A 15,032-nucleotide genomic window follows, 5' to 3' on the forward strand; every position below is an offset into this window, starting at 1 on the left:
TCTCTTTAAAGCCTTACTTTTGTAATCAAGGTGTTACTAACACAGGTAAGGCCTTATTAAAATTAGAATGTGCTTCTTTGTGTGCAAACCAAATTTCTCTTCTAGTGCTATATGTTTCCTGTCTCTCTTGTAGTGAGTTCCAGGTAAAAGCATTGCCCCATGGGAAGCTAAATAGAGGTTATCAGAGTAATGGATGCCCAGACAAACACAGTCCTGACAGTGCCTGCTCTGTAGATTACAGCAGCAGTCGCCTGTCTAGCCCAGATCATCCAAATGAAGGTAAGGTGCAAAGACATTATAAAGGTACTTATGTGATGTGGAACACTACAGAAACTTGCTGTAATGGTTCAGTGCCATGTTTATCAGTGGCTATCTTGATCTCTAATTCTTGATCCTCTTCATGAGCTGCACTGAGGTCACACCCCTGTTAGTCTTGCTGTAAGGATTTGGGTGCATCGAACAGGCACTTCATTGAAGCCACTGTAGAAGCAGGAGTTGGTTAAAGTGCACTTCCCTCATGTACCTGTGGCGTTCTTTAACCTTACTACATAAGGAGACAGGTTTGGCGTTGATTATCCCTTAGGCTATGCCGTTTGTGGGATATGGAGATAAGAGAATTACACTTAATGCTGACTGGATTTTGCTTTAAAATTCTAAGTTTTATTTAGCATCTTTGTTCAATTTATGTATTTACTTTTTTTTCTGGGCTAATGTTCTTGTGATTCTGCTATTGTGGGCTTAGGGTTGTTTGTCTTTTCCCAGATTCTGAAAGCACTGAGCCTCTAAGTGTGGATGGCATCTCAGATCTGGAGGGAGAGGAAGGAGAGGAGGATGTGGGTACTAGCATGCCTGAAGGAGAAATCCCTCAGACACCCGATCAGGAAAAGTTCCTCAAGCAACATTTTGGGACCCTGGGCAGTACTGATGGAAAAGGTACAGCTGTCTACTCAGTGGGTGGGCTTCATGAGGTTACTCAGAATTTGTGCCCTGCATAAAGCAAACTGGGCTACAAGCTCTACTGGGCTTTCGTGTGTGGGAGGGTGCATATGAGGGATCAAAAATGAAGCAGCAGTGTAGCAAGGCCTAAAGAGCCACATATGCTAACTCTACTGGTCTGTGTGTAAGTTTGTGTGGATGAGACTGGGGCCTGTATCAGTTTGGGTTAATACTGCCCCTGGAATCCTGAAGAGTTGTTCTCTTCTGCCCGGACTAGTTTTTCTTGCTGTATATAGAAGTATTAATTGTGCATTCACCCCCTCCCTTAGGTGACATTTAGTGGCCTCTAGTGGTACTTTGAGGCATAACAAATGTCACAAAAGAAAAGGCTGAAACGCTGCGTGGAGAGGGAAAATAAGAGGAGAGACATCAGAGTGGCAAAGGAGCTGTTTTAGTCTCTATGGACCAACTCCAGAACAAAGCGTATCTTTTTAGAATTGATAATGGTTGCAGGCAGCAATATCTATGTGAGTTGTCCCTTTTCTCTTTGGATTTTTTTGTGGTTTGGTTTGGCTTTCATTTTCTCCTTTGATTGGTTTGTTTTCTTCTTAATACCAGTGCCTCACAGTCCTACAGGCAGGATAGGACACAAAGGGAGGCGAAAAAGGAGGAGGCATACCCTTAGCGAAAATGGCAGTTTAAGGCAGAGTAATCTAAGTAGAACAGAAAAGGCAAAGGCAATGAAATTATCTCATTCTCTGTGGTTTTAGCTCAAAAAAGCCCCTTGGATATGAAGGAAACATTTGATAGTTGCTGTGGTAAGGAAGTGTACATTAGAATGTTTGTAACTAAACTGCTTTCTTTCTCTCTATACTTTAACCAAATTTTTAGGTGGCTCATGTAGGAATTTGGAAAGAACTGCAACCCTCAGCATTTCTTCTCGCTTTCTTTCCCAGTCCCCGGCTCTCAGGTATGTCTTTGCTTGTTTTGAATCTTTCTGTCTATTTTTACTGATGTGAGCAGGTCTTGTGCTGGGTCCTGGGTCAAAATAGTGGAGCAGACTTCTTGCCTTGGTGGCCTGGTGCAGCAAAGTGCTAACACAGCACCTGGACAGGTGCTTGCAGATCCTTGTGATTTAGACAGGCCATCCTCTATCACTTTAGCTCTTCTAATTCTTCCTAAAGCAACACTGTTGTTTTGTTATTTTTCCTTTCAACTATGTGCTTAATTGTTTCTTTACTAATGCCATGATTGCTTAAGTTGGAGAGGATTGCTGATCATCTAATTTTCTCTTCAATGTTTATGCTCTGTTTATTCTTTTGCATTTCATTCAGCTTGGACAATGAAAGTAGGCTTGTCAACTTTTCCTTTGTTGTACAGTCCTTTCTTACCCAGCTTTGTTTCTCAGTCCCATGCCTTCTCAGGATGCTCTGGTGTCTTATATGAAGGCCAATGGGGATATTGTTCTTCCAAAAAAGCCCTTTAACCTAAGACATCTCAGATGGCCTCTCCATGCTGTTTCCCTTGTTGTTTAAAAAAAAAAAAAAATCCCAACAAAATAAACAACAGCAAAAGCCTGAACAAAAATTGAGTAATTTTTGTTGTTAATTTGGGTTCTTAAGTGTTTGAAACAAACAAATACTCTTGTATTTCTCTAAAATAACCTGAAATCTCAGCTCCAGTCAGTTCCATTGTACAGGGAGGTACCAGCCGTGCCTAGATTTACCCTGGTAGGGAAATTTTGTTTGTCATGGCTGTATTCAGCTGCTGTTTCTGCCATCAGGAGTGCCTCTTAATCTGTCTCATGTTGGGGCCATATGTTTGGGAAGACAGTGGTTAGCTGTTGTGTAAGCTTCCAGAGAGTTGCATTGGTGAGTGGAGGAAGTCACTGCTGCTTTAGATGTGTAACAAGAGAAGTAGTTTTAGGTTATGAACACCTCTGGGCTTTTAATCTGCTCATCTGTTCAAACATGCCAGATTGAAAGATTTCCCTTTTGTGAGGTAAGCCCACTGTACTTGTCTGAAGTGGAGAGGAAGAGGAAATTAGGCTTTCCTCTTGAAGACACTGGCCAGCATTCCTAGAAGTTACTCTTTCATAATGTTAGAAAAATATAATCACTTTATCTCAGGGTGTCTTAGAATTGAAAAGATTCCATTGTTTGTAAGGTGAGCTGAGAGAAAAGACCTGACCTAACTTTCCCCAGTCTTCCCTTTGCCTAGAATTTTTCCTTCTCTTTTGCCTTCACATTTTGCAGTGTCCTCCCTGGAATCAGTGACCCAGTGGTTATTTGCAATTGCACAGCCTAAGGTCAAATGCAGACCACTGCTTCCAGGGTGGAGTAGAATGAAGTCTTAACAGGCTAGGGCAGTTTTGACTTAAAAATAGCCAGATAAGGAAGGGCTTTTTGTCCTAGAGAAACTGCCTTCATGCATGAGCCTGTTTGTGCAGGGCAGCACACTGACCTGTTCTAACTGGAATTTCTTTATCGTGTTCTCTAGACGGTTGTCACTCTCTTCATCAAATCTGGTCTTGGATTCAAAGCCCATCGAGCTGCCAACCCGGTTTACACCAGACCTGTTGAAAAATGGCAGCAGCCATCCTAGTGATGCTTTGGAGAGCAGCCAGCTCCTGGAGACTGCAAATTCAAATCGAGCTGTTTATGTTCAGAGAAAACGCAGACCAGCTTTGGAGGCCAGCAGAGTTGGTGGGGCTCCTGAACGGAGTCTAGCCACCTTCCCAGAAGGCCCTGTGAGTGCTATGATGAGAAAGGCGCAGTCAGTTCATGACCTCGTTCATGAGGGTAAGGACATGGGTTGGAATGAGGAATGGTGGTATAAATCTGGGAATAAAATGGGGGGATTTGAGCTTGAGAAGCGATTTGAATTAAGATTATGTCTTTCGGCATTGTGAGCTCCAGGCTTTGCCTGTCTCCTAACAGCCTGTCAAGGGAGAGCATTTTTGATTTGTAATGCAGATGCTAGTCTCCTAATTATTGGTCTGTGATATTTGTCTGGCAGCTGTGGGAGGAGCAATGCCAAGAGTGAAATGAACCATTTGCAAAGAAATTCTCGCTTGCTGTGGGTGGTTGCTCCAGGCCCAGACTGAAACTCCCCAGGGTAGGGAGGAGAGAGAGGGAAGGAGGAGAAAGTAACAGGGAGCTTACTGTATCTATGCCCTCTATAGAACTCTGTTTCTGAAATAATCAAGTCATGAACCACCAATAAGCACTTAGTTTGTTTTTTCATTAAAAAACACTTTATCACTGCAACATCATACAGAAGTTTTTGCCTGATTCCTCTGACCTCTCAGTTAATAGTCACAGTGGTCTGAGGTCTTTCGCCATGCACTTTCTGAACAAGTCTGTCAGCAGGTAAGCAGCAGTGTGTGAGCAGGGTGAGGGATGGGCAAAATGAAAGCTGTGGAGGCTTGGTAACCCTGACCTGGAGTAGTGATTCTGTACACCTCTCCCAGGTGCTGAGGCATGTAGGCTGGAGCAGCTCTGTCACTTTCCCATTTTGGAATTCACTGCTGGCTCTCGTCTATTTTTGGTATGTTTGTCTGTTTAATTTTCACAGATAAGGGTCCTGGAGTCATATCTTCTGCCAAGCAGCGTCCTCAGACTCTTTTGGTGGTTGAGAAGGATCCCAGACCTAACAATTGCAGGGTGTTATCAGCCAGTATGTTGAAGATGGATGGATCTGGTGCTTTGCTGGCCAAAGATGTCAGGGCTGCAAAACCAAAGTCCTACATGAACCCTACAACCAGCTTCCGGGCTAAGATGTCAAGGAGTGTATCTGTAGGGGAAAATCTGTACCTTGGTTGCTCCGCTGAAATGCTGACTGATGGGAGGACTAGCCCTCCAGTAGCAGAGAAGACACAGTTTAGTTCCACAGCAGACACTGAGAGGATGAAAATTCCAGTGAAAGAAAATAGTCCAGCGAAAGAAAATGTTCCAGCGAAGCCTGCACTTCAGCCAGTTGTAAACGGCTCTTCTCCCAAGCCGTTCCACAGCAAGTTGGCATCATCAAACCGAGCACATCTGATTCTTGATATTTCAAAGCCATTGCCTGATAGACCCACACTGGCCTCCTTCTCACCTACTACCAAAGCAAAAACCCTGCTTGAGCCACAGTCTCCACAGTCACCTGCTGGGGCCTGTAAAAAGAAACCCTCTTTTCCTGAGGTTCGAGCCTCCAAGAGGGAGAGTCAAACGGCTGGGTCTCTGGTTCCTGGTAGAGAGATGCCAACAGGACTTACTAAGGAGAGCCCAGTGGAGAGTCCAGTCGCAAAGACAGATTGCCAGGATGAGCCAGGGGTCACTAGTCCAAAACTGAGGGATTTCTCAGAGGGCCAGCATCTGAGATCTCCTGAGGGCTCACTGCCCAGGTGCAGGGAGAGGATCACTGGCATCGCCTGTGTGCTAGACAACCAACCTGGACTTTGCTCACTAGACCCCATCAGGCCGAGGTCTCCTACATCTGTAACTGCCTCGGCACAGGTCTCAGGTGTGCATGGATACCCATCTCTTATCTTCCCCCTTCTGTCTCCTGTCTTTGTGAACCGCCTCACGATCCCATCACATTTCTTTACGTCCAGCTTCTGGCCTGTCTCGTCCTGTCTGCACCTGTCTCGTTCCATAAGCCATCCCCTCAATGGTGAGACACTTCTTCAACCTGACATCTTTATCTCAGTCCTTAATTTCCATTTCCTCTGTCAGAAAGTTGTTTTCACATGAACGTTTTGTAGACCTCAAAACTCATGTTTTCAGTTGCACTTGTAATTACCTGCAGGGGCTCAAACCTCTTTCTGGTCAATAGGAAAATCTGATGTGCTGGAAATCCCCGTAAGTGTGTAGGGTACATCCCTTGTGTCCCTCCCAGAGCATATCTGACCAGCAGATGATGGTGTAGGCCAACATGTCTCTTCTCAGATGTAATTAGTGATAGAACAAGAGGGAATGGCCTCAAGCTGCAACAGGGTTGGTTTAGATTGGATTTTAGGAAAAACTTTATCCCAGCAAGAGTGGTCAGGCATTGGAATGGGCTGCCCAGGGAGGTGATTGAGTCACCAACCCTACATGTGTTTGAAAGTCATTTGGATGTGATGCCTGGAGGTATGGTTTAGGGTGCACCTTGTAGAGTAGGGATGGATCAGTTGGACTTGGTGATCCTGAGGGTCTTTTCCAACTGGAATGTTTCTGTGATACGTTAGCTGAACCCAGCAAGCACAGATAATAGTGAAGTTACTCCAGGAAGCTTAGGCTTCACAAGTGTGCAGGGTTGAGAAGTGTTTGCACGCAGATCTTGGGTCTGATACAGGCCTTCTTTTAAAGTACTCCAGTCAAATGAAAACTAGCAGGTAACTTCAAACTGAAGTGAAAATGCTGCCATTGAAAGCAGAAGAACTGGTGGCAGAGAACTCGCAGTTTAGTCCCACGGCATTCCAACCGTTTAGGTCAGAACCTGGAAGGAAATAATGCCTTCCTGAAATACTAGGCTGAGCTGTGCAGTGGGAAACTGGATGTTAACCACTGTACTGATACTTTGTACCTTCAAGGGGACATACAGTCTGTTTTGCTAAGTTGTTCTTATCCATATCCGAGGAGGGACACCCCTGCTGTCATCCTCTAATTAGTTACTTTCTGTATTGCCTTTCACCACAATGGTTAAGCGCAGCATTTCTGCAGCGAAGCATTGCAGGGAGACAATCAAATTTCACTGCACTGTTATTTTTACTTTGCATTTCGAGAGGGAGAGATCAAATACCCTGTGATTGAAGCGCTGTTATGTAATACAGGAATCACTGTGTTTGTTGGAGGGACCTGCTGTTGTACCACAGAGCAGCTGCTTTGTACAACAGGGAGTGCATCTGATACTTTCAAACCCTGCTCCCACAGCAGTGAGGTTTCCTCCAACAGCAAATGCAGCCTGGACCTGTGGAATCACTTTCTATAGCGGAGAAGTAACAGTCCAGTTGCTTCCTGTTAAGCTGAATGTTCTCTTCTAGATGTGGGAATCAAACTACATATTGCACTGGTTTTGGTCAGTTGCCAAGAAACTTTGCAGAATTACCACAGACAGTGCAGAGAAAGAACAATTATTTTTCCCCAGCAGTGATTATTATTTTTTTTAAGCAGTTCCCAATGCACAGCACACCCTGACAGCATATTTATTTATCAGCATCCTCGAGCAAGTTAAGACGATTTAGCACAGTGAATTCCCAAGTTGTGGGTTGTTGTTTTTTATTTCTTCTCATCAGACAGCTGTCAGCCTTCATCTGCTTGCAGACCAAGTTAGCCAAGTTTTAAGTGGTAGATGCTGGAAAAGCTGTTTAGATCCAAGTTGGTTACTGCTGTGGGAAACATACTGTGACTTCTGTGGATGATAGCGTGGCAGTTTAGATTAGAACTGTAGGTTTGACAGCGAGCTGTTCTGCTTCTGACTTGCTGTGCGACTTTGAGTTTCCACTTAATGTTCTTCCTTTTTCCTGCCCTTAAAGCAGCTGCAGTTAAAAGGGTCTTAATTGTTTTTGTTAAAGCATTTTGACATCTACAGTTAAAATGCTGTAGGTGTGCTTAATACTGTTGCTCTGTTTAGTATTCCGTGCTGGTTTCTGAAGAGCTCTGCTTTGCACACCTGAGAGGCAGAACATGCCTGTTACACAACCACTTGTATTATCTTTGGGACCTTTCTGCAGTCTGGCAGCTCACAGAGCCAGAGACCAGCATAAAAAGCATGACCAGTGGGGAGAAATTCCAGGAACAATCATGAGAAGAAGCAGCTGAGTTTGATACAAAAAGATGGGAAGAGGGGAGCAGCTGAAAGAAATAAATTTTAAAAAGTGGAGGGAAAAAAACCCCAAACAAAACCCAAGAATTTTGGACTGAACCAAACCCACTGCGCTCAACCTCTGTAAGACTGGGTGATTTGGGAACAAAAAATGCAGATGGAAGGATTTCTTCATGCCCCTTTGTTCTTCTAGATGTGTTTGTGTATATATAAGTAGATGGGATTTTTTTCCAGCTGTATTTTTTTATACTTCATGTAGATGTATTCATAAAATTAGTTAAGGTCTCCTTCAGGCAGTTCAAAGGTAATGTTCTTAAAACTGCAGAAATAATAATGCTAATGTGACCAAGTTTTGGGTTTAGGTAACTGAAGAAAGTTAAATGTCCCTTGTTCAGGTCTTTGTGGCTTGAAGATAACAGCAGATTGTGTGTGTGTCTATGTCTTTGTTCATGGCTTATGTCTAACTCATGAAAGTGCTTATTTTATTAAAACTTTGCAGGCCTTTGATGCTGTGGAGATAGTATCTGATAAGGGCAGGCAACAAATGGTGTCTTTTAGTTGCTTGCTTTTATTTGTCGTTTTTGAATTCCATTGTACCAGTAGTGTATGTCCTGGGTTCCTCAGAAATGTGGTTAAGTTTGTCAGCACTCCCCTGCACCTCAGTCCTCACTAGACAACAGTGTAATAAGTCACTTTAATCCTTCATCCTCAGTGCTTGGCTGTACGCTGTTCAGAAGGATACATGAAAGGGAGCATGCAGATTTCTGACTAGTGGAGGTTAAGTTAGAGGCTTCTCAGGTCAGTCCCTTTTGTCACTGGAAGCCTTCATTTGAACTTGAATTTAATTGAAATTGAGGATGACACAGGTGATCTGCAACTGTCCTTGACTGTAACAAAAATGTGAGATCCGAGGAAAAAATATTGCTGACTTTGGAAAGGCTAGAGCCAAGGAAAACAGGAATGTTTAAACAAGCTGTATCTCAAGGCAGGATGAAGGAAAGATCATGCAGAAGTTGTCTGTTTGTTGGTTGGCTCAAACCAGCCATAGACACTGAATAAGTGTGTGCATGTGGTCTTTCAAATAACTATTAAAAGAATGCTTTCTCCCCCAGCTGCTAGATGGCAGGTATGGGAATGTGTCTGTGCCTTAGCTTGGGTTTCTGTTTTCTCCCCCCCTCCAGAGTCGTGCATCAGCGTAGAGCAGTGCGAGCACGTGGTGTCCGAGCTCCAGCACAGCATGCGCAGGGCCATCCACCTCTACCGCATGGTGAGTGACCTCAGCCTGGACTTCCTTACAGGCAGCGAATCGATCTGCTTGCTGCCGCAAGCTGCCTGCCTGTCCCTTTGCCTGCACCTTCAACTGGGAAGGCAGAAACTCCTGATTCCCAACTTTTGGCTTTTCCAGTGGCTTGCCATGGTACTCTGAGCATATCAGTTCCCTTTTCAGTTTGTGTAGCCTATCTGTAAGCTGGAGATAACAGCATGCTCTTTTTCAGAGGGATATTAGGGAATTAGTTAATATTTATACAGTGCTTCAGAGAGACGAGCTTTAAGTTATATTATCCCTATCTGTTCTCTGTCTTTGATGCCTGGGAAAAGGATTAGCAGATGAGAGGTACCGTGGGAATCCAGCTGTGAGAGGGACCATGCAGCCACTTGCCTGTCCTTCTCACTGCCAGACCAGAGTCACATGCAGAGCAGGAAGACTGCTCCTTGTTCCCTTCCTTAGCACTGATCTGCCAAGTCTCCTGCAATGAGCCTGAAACTTCTCACAGCATGCTCCTGCCCCATGGGCCTCTGCAGCTCTGGCCTTACCGCTTGCATTAGCTCTCTGATCTTGCTGTGGTCCTGTGACCAGCTGCATCTGACATACAGGAAGAATAAGAGTCTGTGGCCCTGTGCTACAGCTGGGAAACAGAACATTTTCTTATGTATAAGGAGGAACCTAAAAGGAAAACACTACCTGAAAATGTGCTTGTCATCTTTGCCCTACAGCAGTAATGCCTCTGGGTTCTGTGTGCCTAGCACTGTAGGATGCATGCCTCATTATATGACTAAATTGATGGTCTCTAATGGTGAGGAAAAGAGTACTTGAATGATCCACAAATCTTCATGGCTCCACTTACATAAAGGGTCAAAACCACCTATTTGGTGCTCTATATAAACCCCAATGCATTCTATTTTTTTTCCCCCTTTCCCTATTTTTAGGTATTAAATGATACGGAGTCTTCTACTGACAAAGATAAAATAGCAGGCCTCCTGACAGAAACATTCTCCTCAATGAAGAAAGAATTGGACTCTTTGAAGGATGAGGAGGAGCTCCCGAAGGTTAAGGAGGTACTGGAAAAGCCACAAGATACCACTAGCCCACTGAATGAGGGATGTGGTGCCAGTCTACCCAGTCCCAAGAGTTTGGGAGATGAGCAGACACTAGCTTTGCTGGAACAGTACTCAGAGCTTTTGCTACAAGCTGTGGAACGACGCATGGACAAAAAACTCTAAGAAGGGTGGCTTTTGAGCACTTGTGAATACACAGAAATAATCCCAAGAAGAGGACCACACAGACAGCTTCAGACTAATGCACTGGTCTAGGGCTGGTGGGGAGACCATTATAAATTGATTTCCTCATGCCCCTACAACTGACTTCCTCCAATTCTTAGCGACGTGCTGGTCACAATTTTAATAGTTTTTCCTCAGTTGTCTTCAACTTCCTGTCTCTAAAGTATTGAAAGAGGAGTTTGGAGAAATTGCCCTGAAATTTCTTCATAGCCAGGAGGTCAGGATGTTTGGCACCTAAAGAAACAAAGAAGATCCAGTTTATCCAAGAAATTCTGAGCTGCTGATTTAAAAACAATGGCATCCAAGTGAAGCCAATCGCTTCTTCTTTAAGGCTTCGTGAGAATCAAGAAGACTTTTAATGGGTTTATTTATTAATTTATTTTTCTGACTGTTACTCTATGTCACGTTTGTGGCTGTTATCTTTGTCCTTTAACAAAAACTGTTCATCCCTTTGCCCTATCCCAGCGAGAAACAATCTCTGTATTATAAACCCCCGAGAGGGAGACAGGCTGGAGTGTCTGTGCAATTAATGAACTGTTTTCCACTTAAAGCTTGTCTTGCTGTTCTTTCTTTTCCTGCCTTAGTTTTGTTACCTGGAGTAATCCTACTGTTGTCATGGCAACTTTGTCTCCTTTTCTCTTGTTTCAAGAGCGTCCCCACACTGTATTTTATCTGCATTCACCTCCAGGGGAAGGCTCTGCTACCCTTGGGCCACGCTTTGGAGATTTCTTTGCGAATTCAGTAGTGCTGTTTTTAATCTGGAATTTGATGTTATATTTATCCTCCTGATTGGGTTTGCTGCAGGTGTTTTAAGAATGGGATTTAGATACAAACTTGGAAGTTTGTTTCAGTTACCTTTCATGTTTAGGAATTGGCTGTTGACTTTGACATTGCCATGACTGGGAACTGTAGGGGTAATGAATTATTTGTTGAGAAATGACATGAGAAAAATGGTGTTTGTCCCTTGCAGTGTAACTCTGGATTTGAGAGTTCTTCAGTGCAATGGCTCATCCATGTCATTTGTTCCTTTCACTGTGATAGGAAAATATTTTCTTCTTGCTTTTCCAGGCAGTCAGTATTTGCATCCCAAGAAAGCTGAGATTCTCTTACCTTTTGTAAAACTATTTCAACTACTCACAGAAAATAGTTTTCCCAAAACTTCATAGAAGATATTTTGACATGTGATTAACACCATTTCCCCTGCCCCAGCCTCTTAGCTCTTCATGAATTTCTGGTCTGGGAAACAGAAAATCTTCCCTTCTTCCATTTGTGTGTGCAATACTCTTCTTACCCTGTGGAGCTTCTCTAAGACCAAGCTAACTTGTGTTTGTTGTGGCCTAAAACTGTCCAGTGATGCAGTTTTGGTCAATGATAAGCTAAGAAAGAAAAAAAAGTTTAAACCCAATTAAATTCTTCAGCACCTTCCCCTGTACTCCCACTCCTTTGCACAACAGGAACAGTACACAAAATGCTTTATTTCTTTCTGCATCTCCAATCTGTCTTGTATTTGTTTTAAGGCAGAGCAGTATATTCCCAGTTTATAAAACTAACTCAATTAGCAAGCTCTTGGTGGGAAAATCACTCCACAGCAGCCAGACTCTATCACTTGGTTCCACAGGTTACAGGCTTGAAGCCATTCTCTTTCATTTTACCTTCCTGGCTGTCTGAAACCCTGTGGCACTTGAAAGTGTGGTCTGTTGTCTTCTCTGTCCTTTTGTGGCTGGACATCAGCAGTGCAGCCATTTTTGCTTCTGGGCTGTCCAAACTGGTGTAAAATGATGTATTTCTCACAAATAATTGCAAGGCTGAGTAATCTGCAGTTCTCACTCTCCCTCCAACAGGCTTGCTGGCTGATTACCATCACCAAGTACTTCAAGACTTGGGTGGTGTGGGAGCAATTTGAGAGCTTTCCACCTGTTTCTGTCTGTAGTTGAAATCTACTTACTCACGTTTCAGGTATCCTGGCTAACTTTTCCTTCCATGGACTTGTACTGAAAATTTAAAACATGTTATTTTATAGTCCTGTCTCAGCATTGCACTGTGCTGAATCAGCTGATGGGCTGCTTCTCTTGAACAGACAAGTTTTGCAAAGGAAGGCAAGTTGAAAACCAGAGGGGACATTTCTAGCAGCTTCCTTGAGTGGAAAGGTATGCTGGAGATGCAGTGACTGGAGTGCATGATAGCAGTCATGTTGGGTCTGCAATGGAGTTAGTGTGGATCAAGTTTGCTTTTGAGGTGACTAGTTCCTCCACTTTCAGACTGTGAACATTTGTCCTAGTATACAGGAAATGTCTTGCTGTACTGGGACCACAAGACACTCAGGTAAAATAACAGTCCCTTCAACCCAGGTATCTTTTGGTACTGGTGATAAAGGTTTGAGGGTCCTTTATATTACTTCCCTGTGCAATTTATTCCGTTTTATAACTTAAGCTTTCAGGTAGTGACAGAAAGAGTCAGAGGTGATATGGAAGAGCCCGTGGCAAGAATGAAATTTCTGTTAAGGTAAAGAGCAACAGCCAGTGAAGCTGGCATGGAGATATGAAACAAAGCTCCTTGGAAATGAGTTTGGTGAAGCAAATAGGATTTTTAAGGTGGTCAAAGTGGCTCTTGCTTCTTGGAATGGATTTTACTTGTGACCACAGCTGCATACAGGAAACTAGAGGTAAAATTGCATCAGAATGATGGTAAGAGAAGTGTTGGGCAAGTGGATCAGCTGGAGGATGGTTGTGCAGTTAAAAATAAATTGGAGTAGTATATGTAGGGCACTTTGGAAAACAGTAGAAGTAGAGATGGTCTTGGCTTGAGGAACATCACTTGGCCAATGCTTGTGAAAGATACAGTACAGAAAGGCTTCAGGAAAGTAGATTTAGGACTGAGAGGATGATCTGTAATTTAAGAATGAATTGGGAGGGATTGTTTTTAAAATATGTCCTACTGAGCCTCTTGTTTCCTTACTTGCTGTCCCCTAGGCAGCTATTTATTCTAAAATGGTAGTCGTGAGCTGTTTGCTCAAGGCTTGGATGTTGCAGATTGAGTATTAGAAGCCTAGTAAAGGAGATGCTGGTGCCACAAGTTTGTTGCTGAGAGGTGTGAGGAGATGGTGTTGCTCTTTATAATTTGAGACTGATCCAACTGATTACTCCCTTCTAAACTTCCTATTGCTGGCAGTAGGAAGTACTCCTAAAAAACCCAGTTTACATAATGAAGAAAGAGCATAAATGTGTTACATTTTCTTGCACCTTGTGAATATATTTCACCACAGGCTGTCTATTGGGCCAGGTAGAGAAATACTGAACTGTTACTGCCTGGGAAGTTAAGGGGCTTGTGGGAGGAGATAATAGACTTGAGTCTATCCCACTTAGCTGTTTTGTGTGGATGTTAGCATAGACACAACCAGATACCTGTTTTAAAGCAAGTTCTTTGTTCAACATAAAGCCTGAAAAAATAATTTGAATCTACCGATCCTCTTGACATACATTTAGTCCCCTCCAATCCAACATTTCTCATCAAAAAAAGAATACTTGTTGGGTTTGGGTTGTTTTTTCCCCCCATCTTGTGAATAGTATTACTTTGTTCGATCCTTGGTTCACTCTTGAGCTCTCTTGAACTGATACAGTAGGAAGGGCTGCAACTGAGAGGGCATCAAACTCTTTCTGTTTTATTTTCTTCAGACGACAGGTAGCACCTTCCTCCTCTCCATCCCTCAGTAGTACCCAGGAAATGTGAGTATGGGAGTCTGCATTTCTTCCACCTCCTCTCTCAGGCTGTCCTCTCCTTTCTGTGGGACCTCCCAGGCAATGGTTGGGGCAGGCCTTACCAGAGCCCCCTCCCCAGTCCCCTCTTTTCCAGACTTCATCACAACTCAGAGGAATTGGGATGTTTCTTTCTGGGAGTAGAAACATGCAAACTTAATTTTTTTTTTTTAAGAAGAAAGACTATGTATATAATTATATATAAGAAACAAATGAAACACAGCTATTTAAACACTATTGGTAAATTCATGCATGTATACAGTGTCTCCCCCCACTCCATTCTATTGGGTGTGCAGCATCCAGGATGCTAAATGACAAAAACCTCATTAAAATGATAGACAGGTCACCTGGCAGCCCCTGGGTGAGAAGGTGCTTCCTTCTCTGGGTACAACCTGCACGTCGTGTATTTCAGATTGTGTGTCAATAGCGGGGGGGGGACACACACACCGCTGGTGTGTGTGACCTGCTGCAACGCGCGGAGGGGAGCTGCGTGGGGCAGCGGTGCTCAGAATAAGCCATGTCCGCTCTGCATGTCTTACCTGCACCCAAGGCAGGCAGCTCCTCACCTGGGTCCTCCTACCCTTTCCCTTCACCCCTGTTAAAACAACAACAAAACAGCAACAAAAAAAAAAATCCTTCCCGATTTATTTATAAATGTGTGTTTTTATACTTTGGGCTTTAGGTAAAATAATCCTTTCAAATGTCTTTTTTTGGTTGTTTGTTTTTAATTTGGAGAAAGGTAATAATAAAAGTCGTTTGTTGGGTTTTTTTTTGCACTGTGAGGCTCCCCCTGGGAGCTGTTTTTAACTCTGTATTCATTTGTACTCCGTGTCTTAAACTGTTTCAATAAAATGTGATCATTTGTTACTGAGCTGACTACCCGCGCCCGGGAGGTTATGGTCGTGGAGGGAGGGGAGTAGGGGAGACTGGGCGGAGAGGGGAGGAGGAGGGGGAGGGTGCACGGAGAAAGGGCAGGGGAAGCAAGTGGGAGGGAGG

General features: G+C 43.6%; 1 protein-coding gene across 2 annotated transcripts in view; it reads left to right on the top strand.

The window, feature by feature from the left end:
- MAPKBP1 (mitogen-activated protein kinase binding protein 1) overlaps positions 1-14,903 on the top strand; it is a 102,743-nt gene extending 87,840 nt beyond the window's left edge. For both annotated transcript variants that reach the window (XM_064146200.1, XM_064146206.1), the window contains 7 exons: positions 134-279; positions 763-933; positions 1,828-1,906; positions 3,436-3,737; positions 4,513-5,442; positions 8,907-8,992; positions 9,934-14,903. In XM_064146200.1, the coding sequence (XP_064002270.1) occupies positions 134-279; positions 763-933; positions 1,828-1,906; positions 3,436-3,737; positions 4,513-5,442; positions 8,907-8,992; positions 9,934-10,227 (2,008 nt within the window). In that variant the 3' untranslated portion in view covers positions 10,228-14,903. The remainder of the gene's footprint in view (positions 1-133; positions 280-762; positions 934-1,827; positions 1,907-3,435; positions 3,738-4,512; positions 5,443-8,906; positions 8,993-9,933) is intronic.
- The last annotated feature ends 129 nt before the right edge of the window (positions 14,904-15,032 follow it).

This window comes from Pogoniulus pusillus, chromosome 1 (assembly GCF_015220805.1).
Source record: "Pogoniulus pusillus isolate bPogPus1 chromosome 1, bPogPus1.pri, whole genome shotgun sequence".
In the NCBI taxonomy this organism is placed as follows: domain Eukaryota; kingdom Metazoa; phylum Chordata; class Aves; order Piciformes; family Lybiidae; genus Pogoniulus; species Pogoniulus pusillus.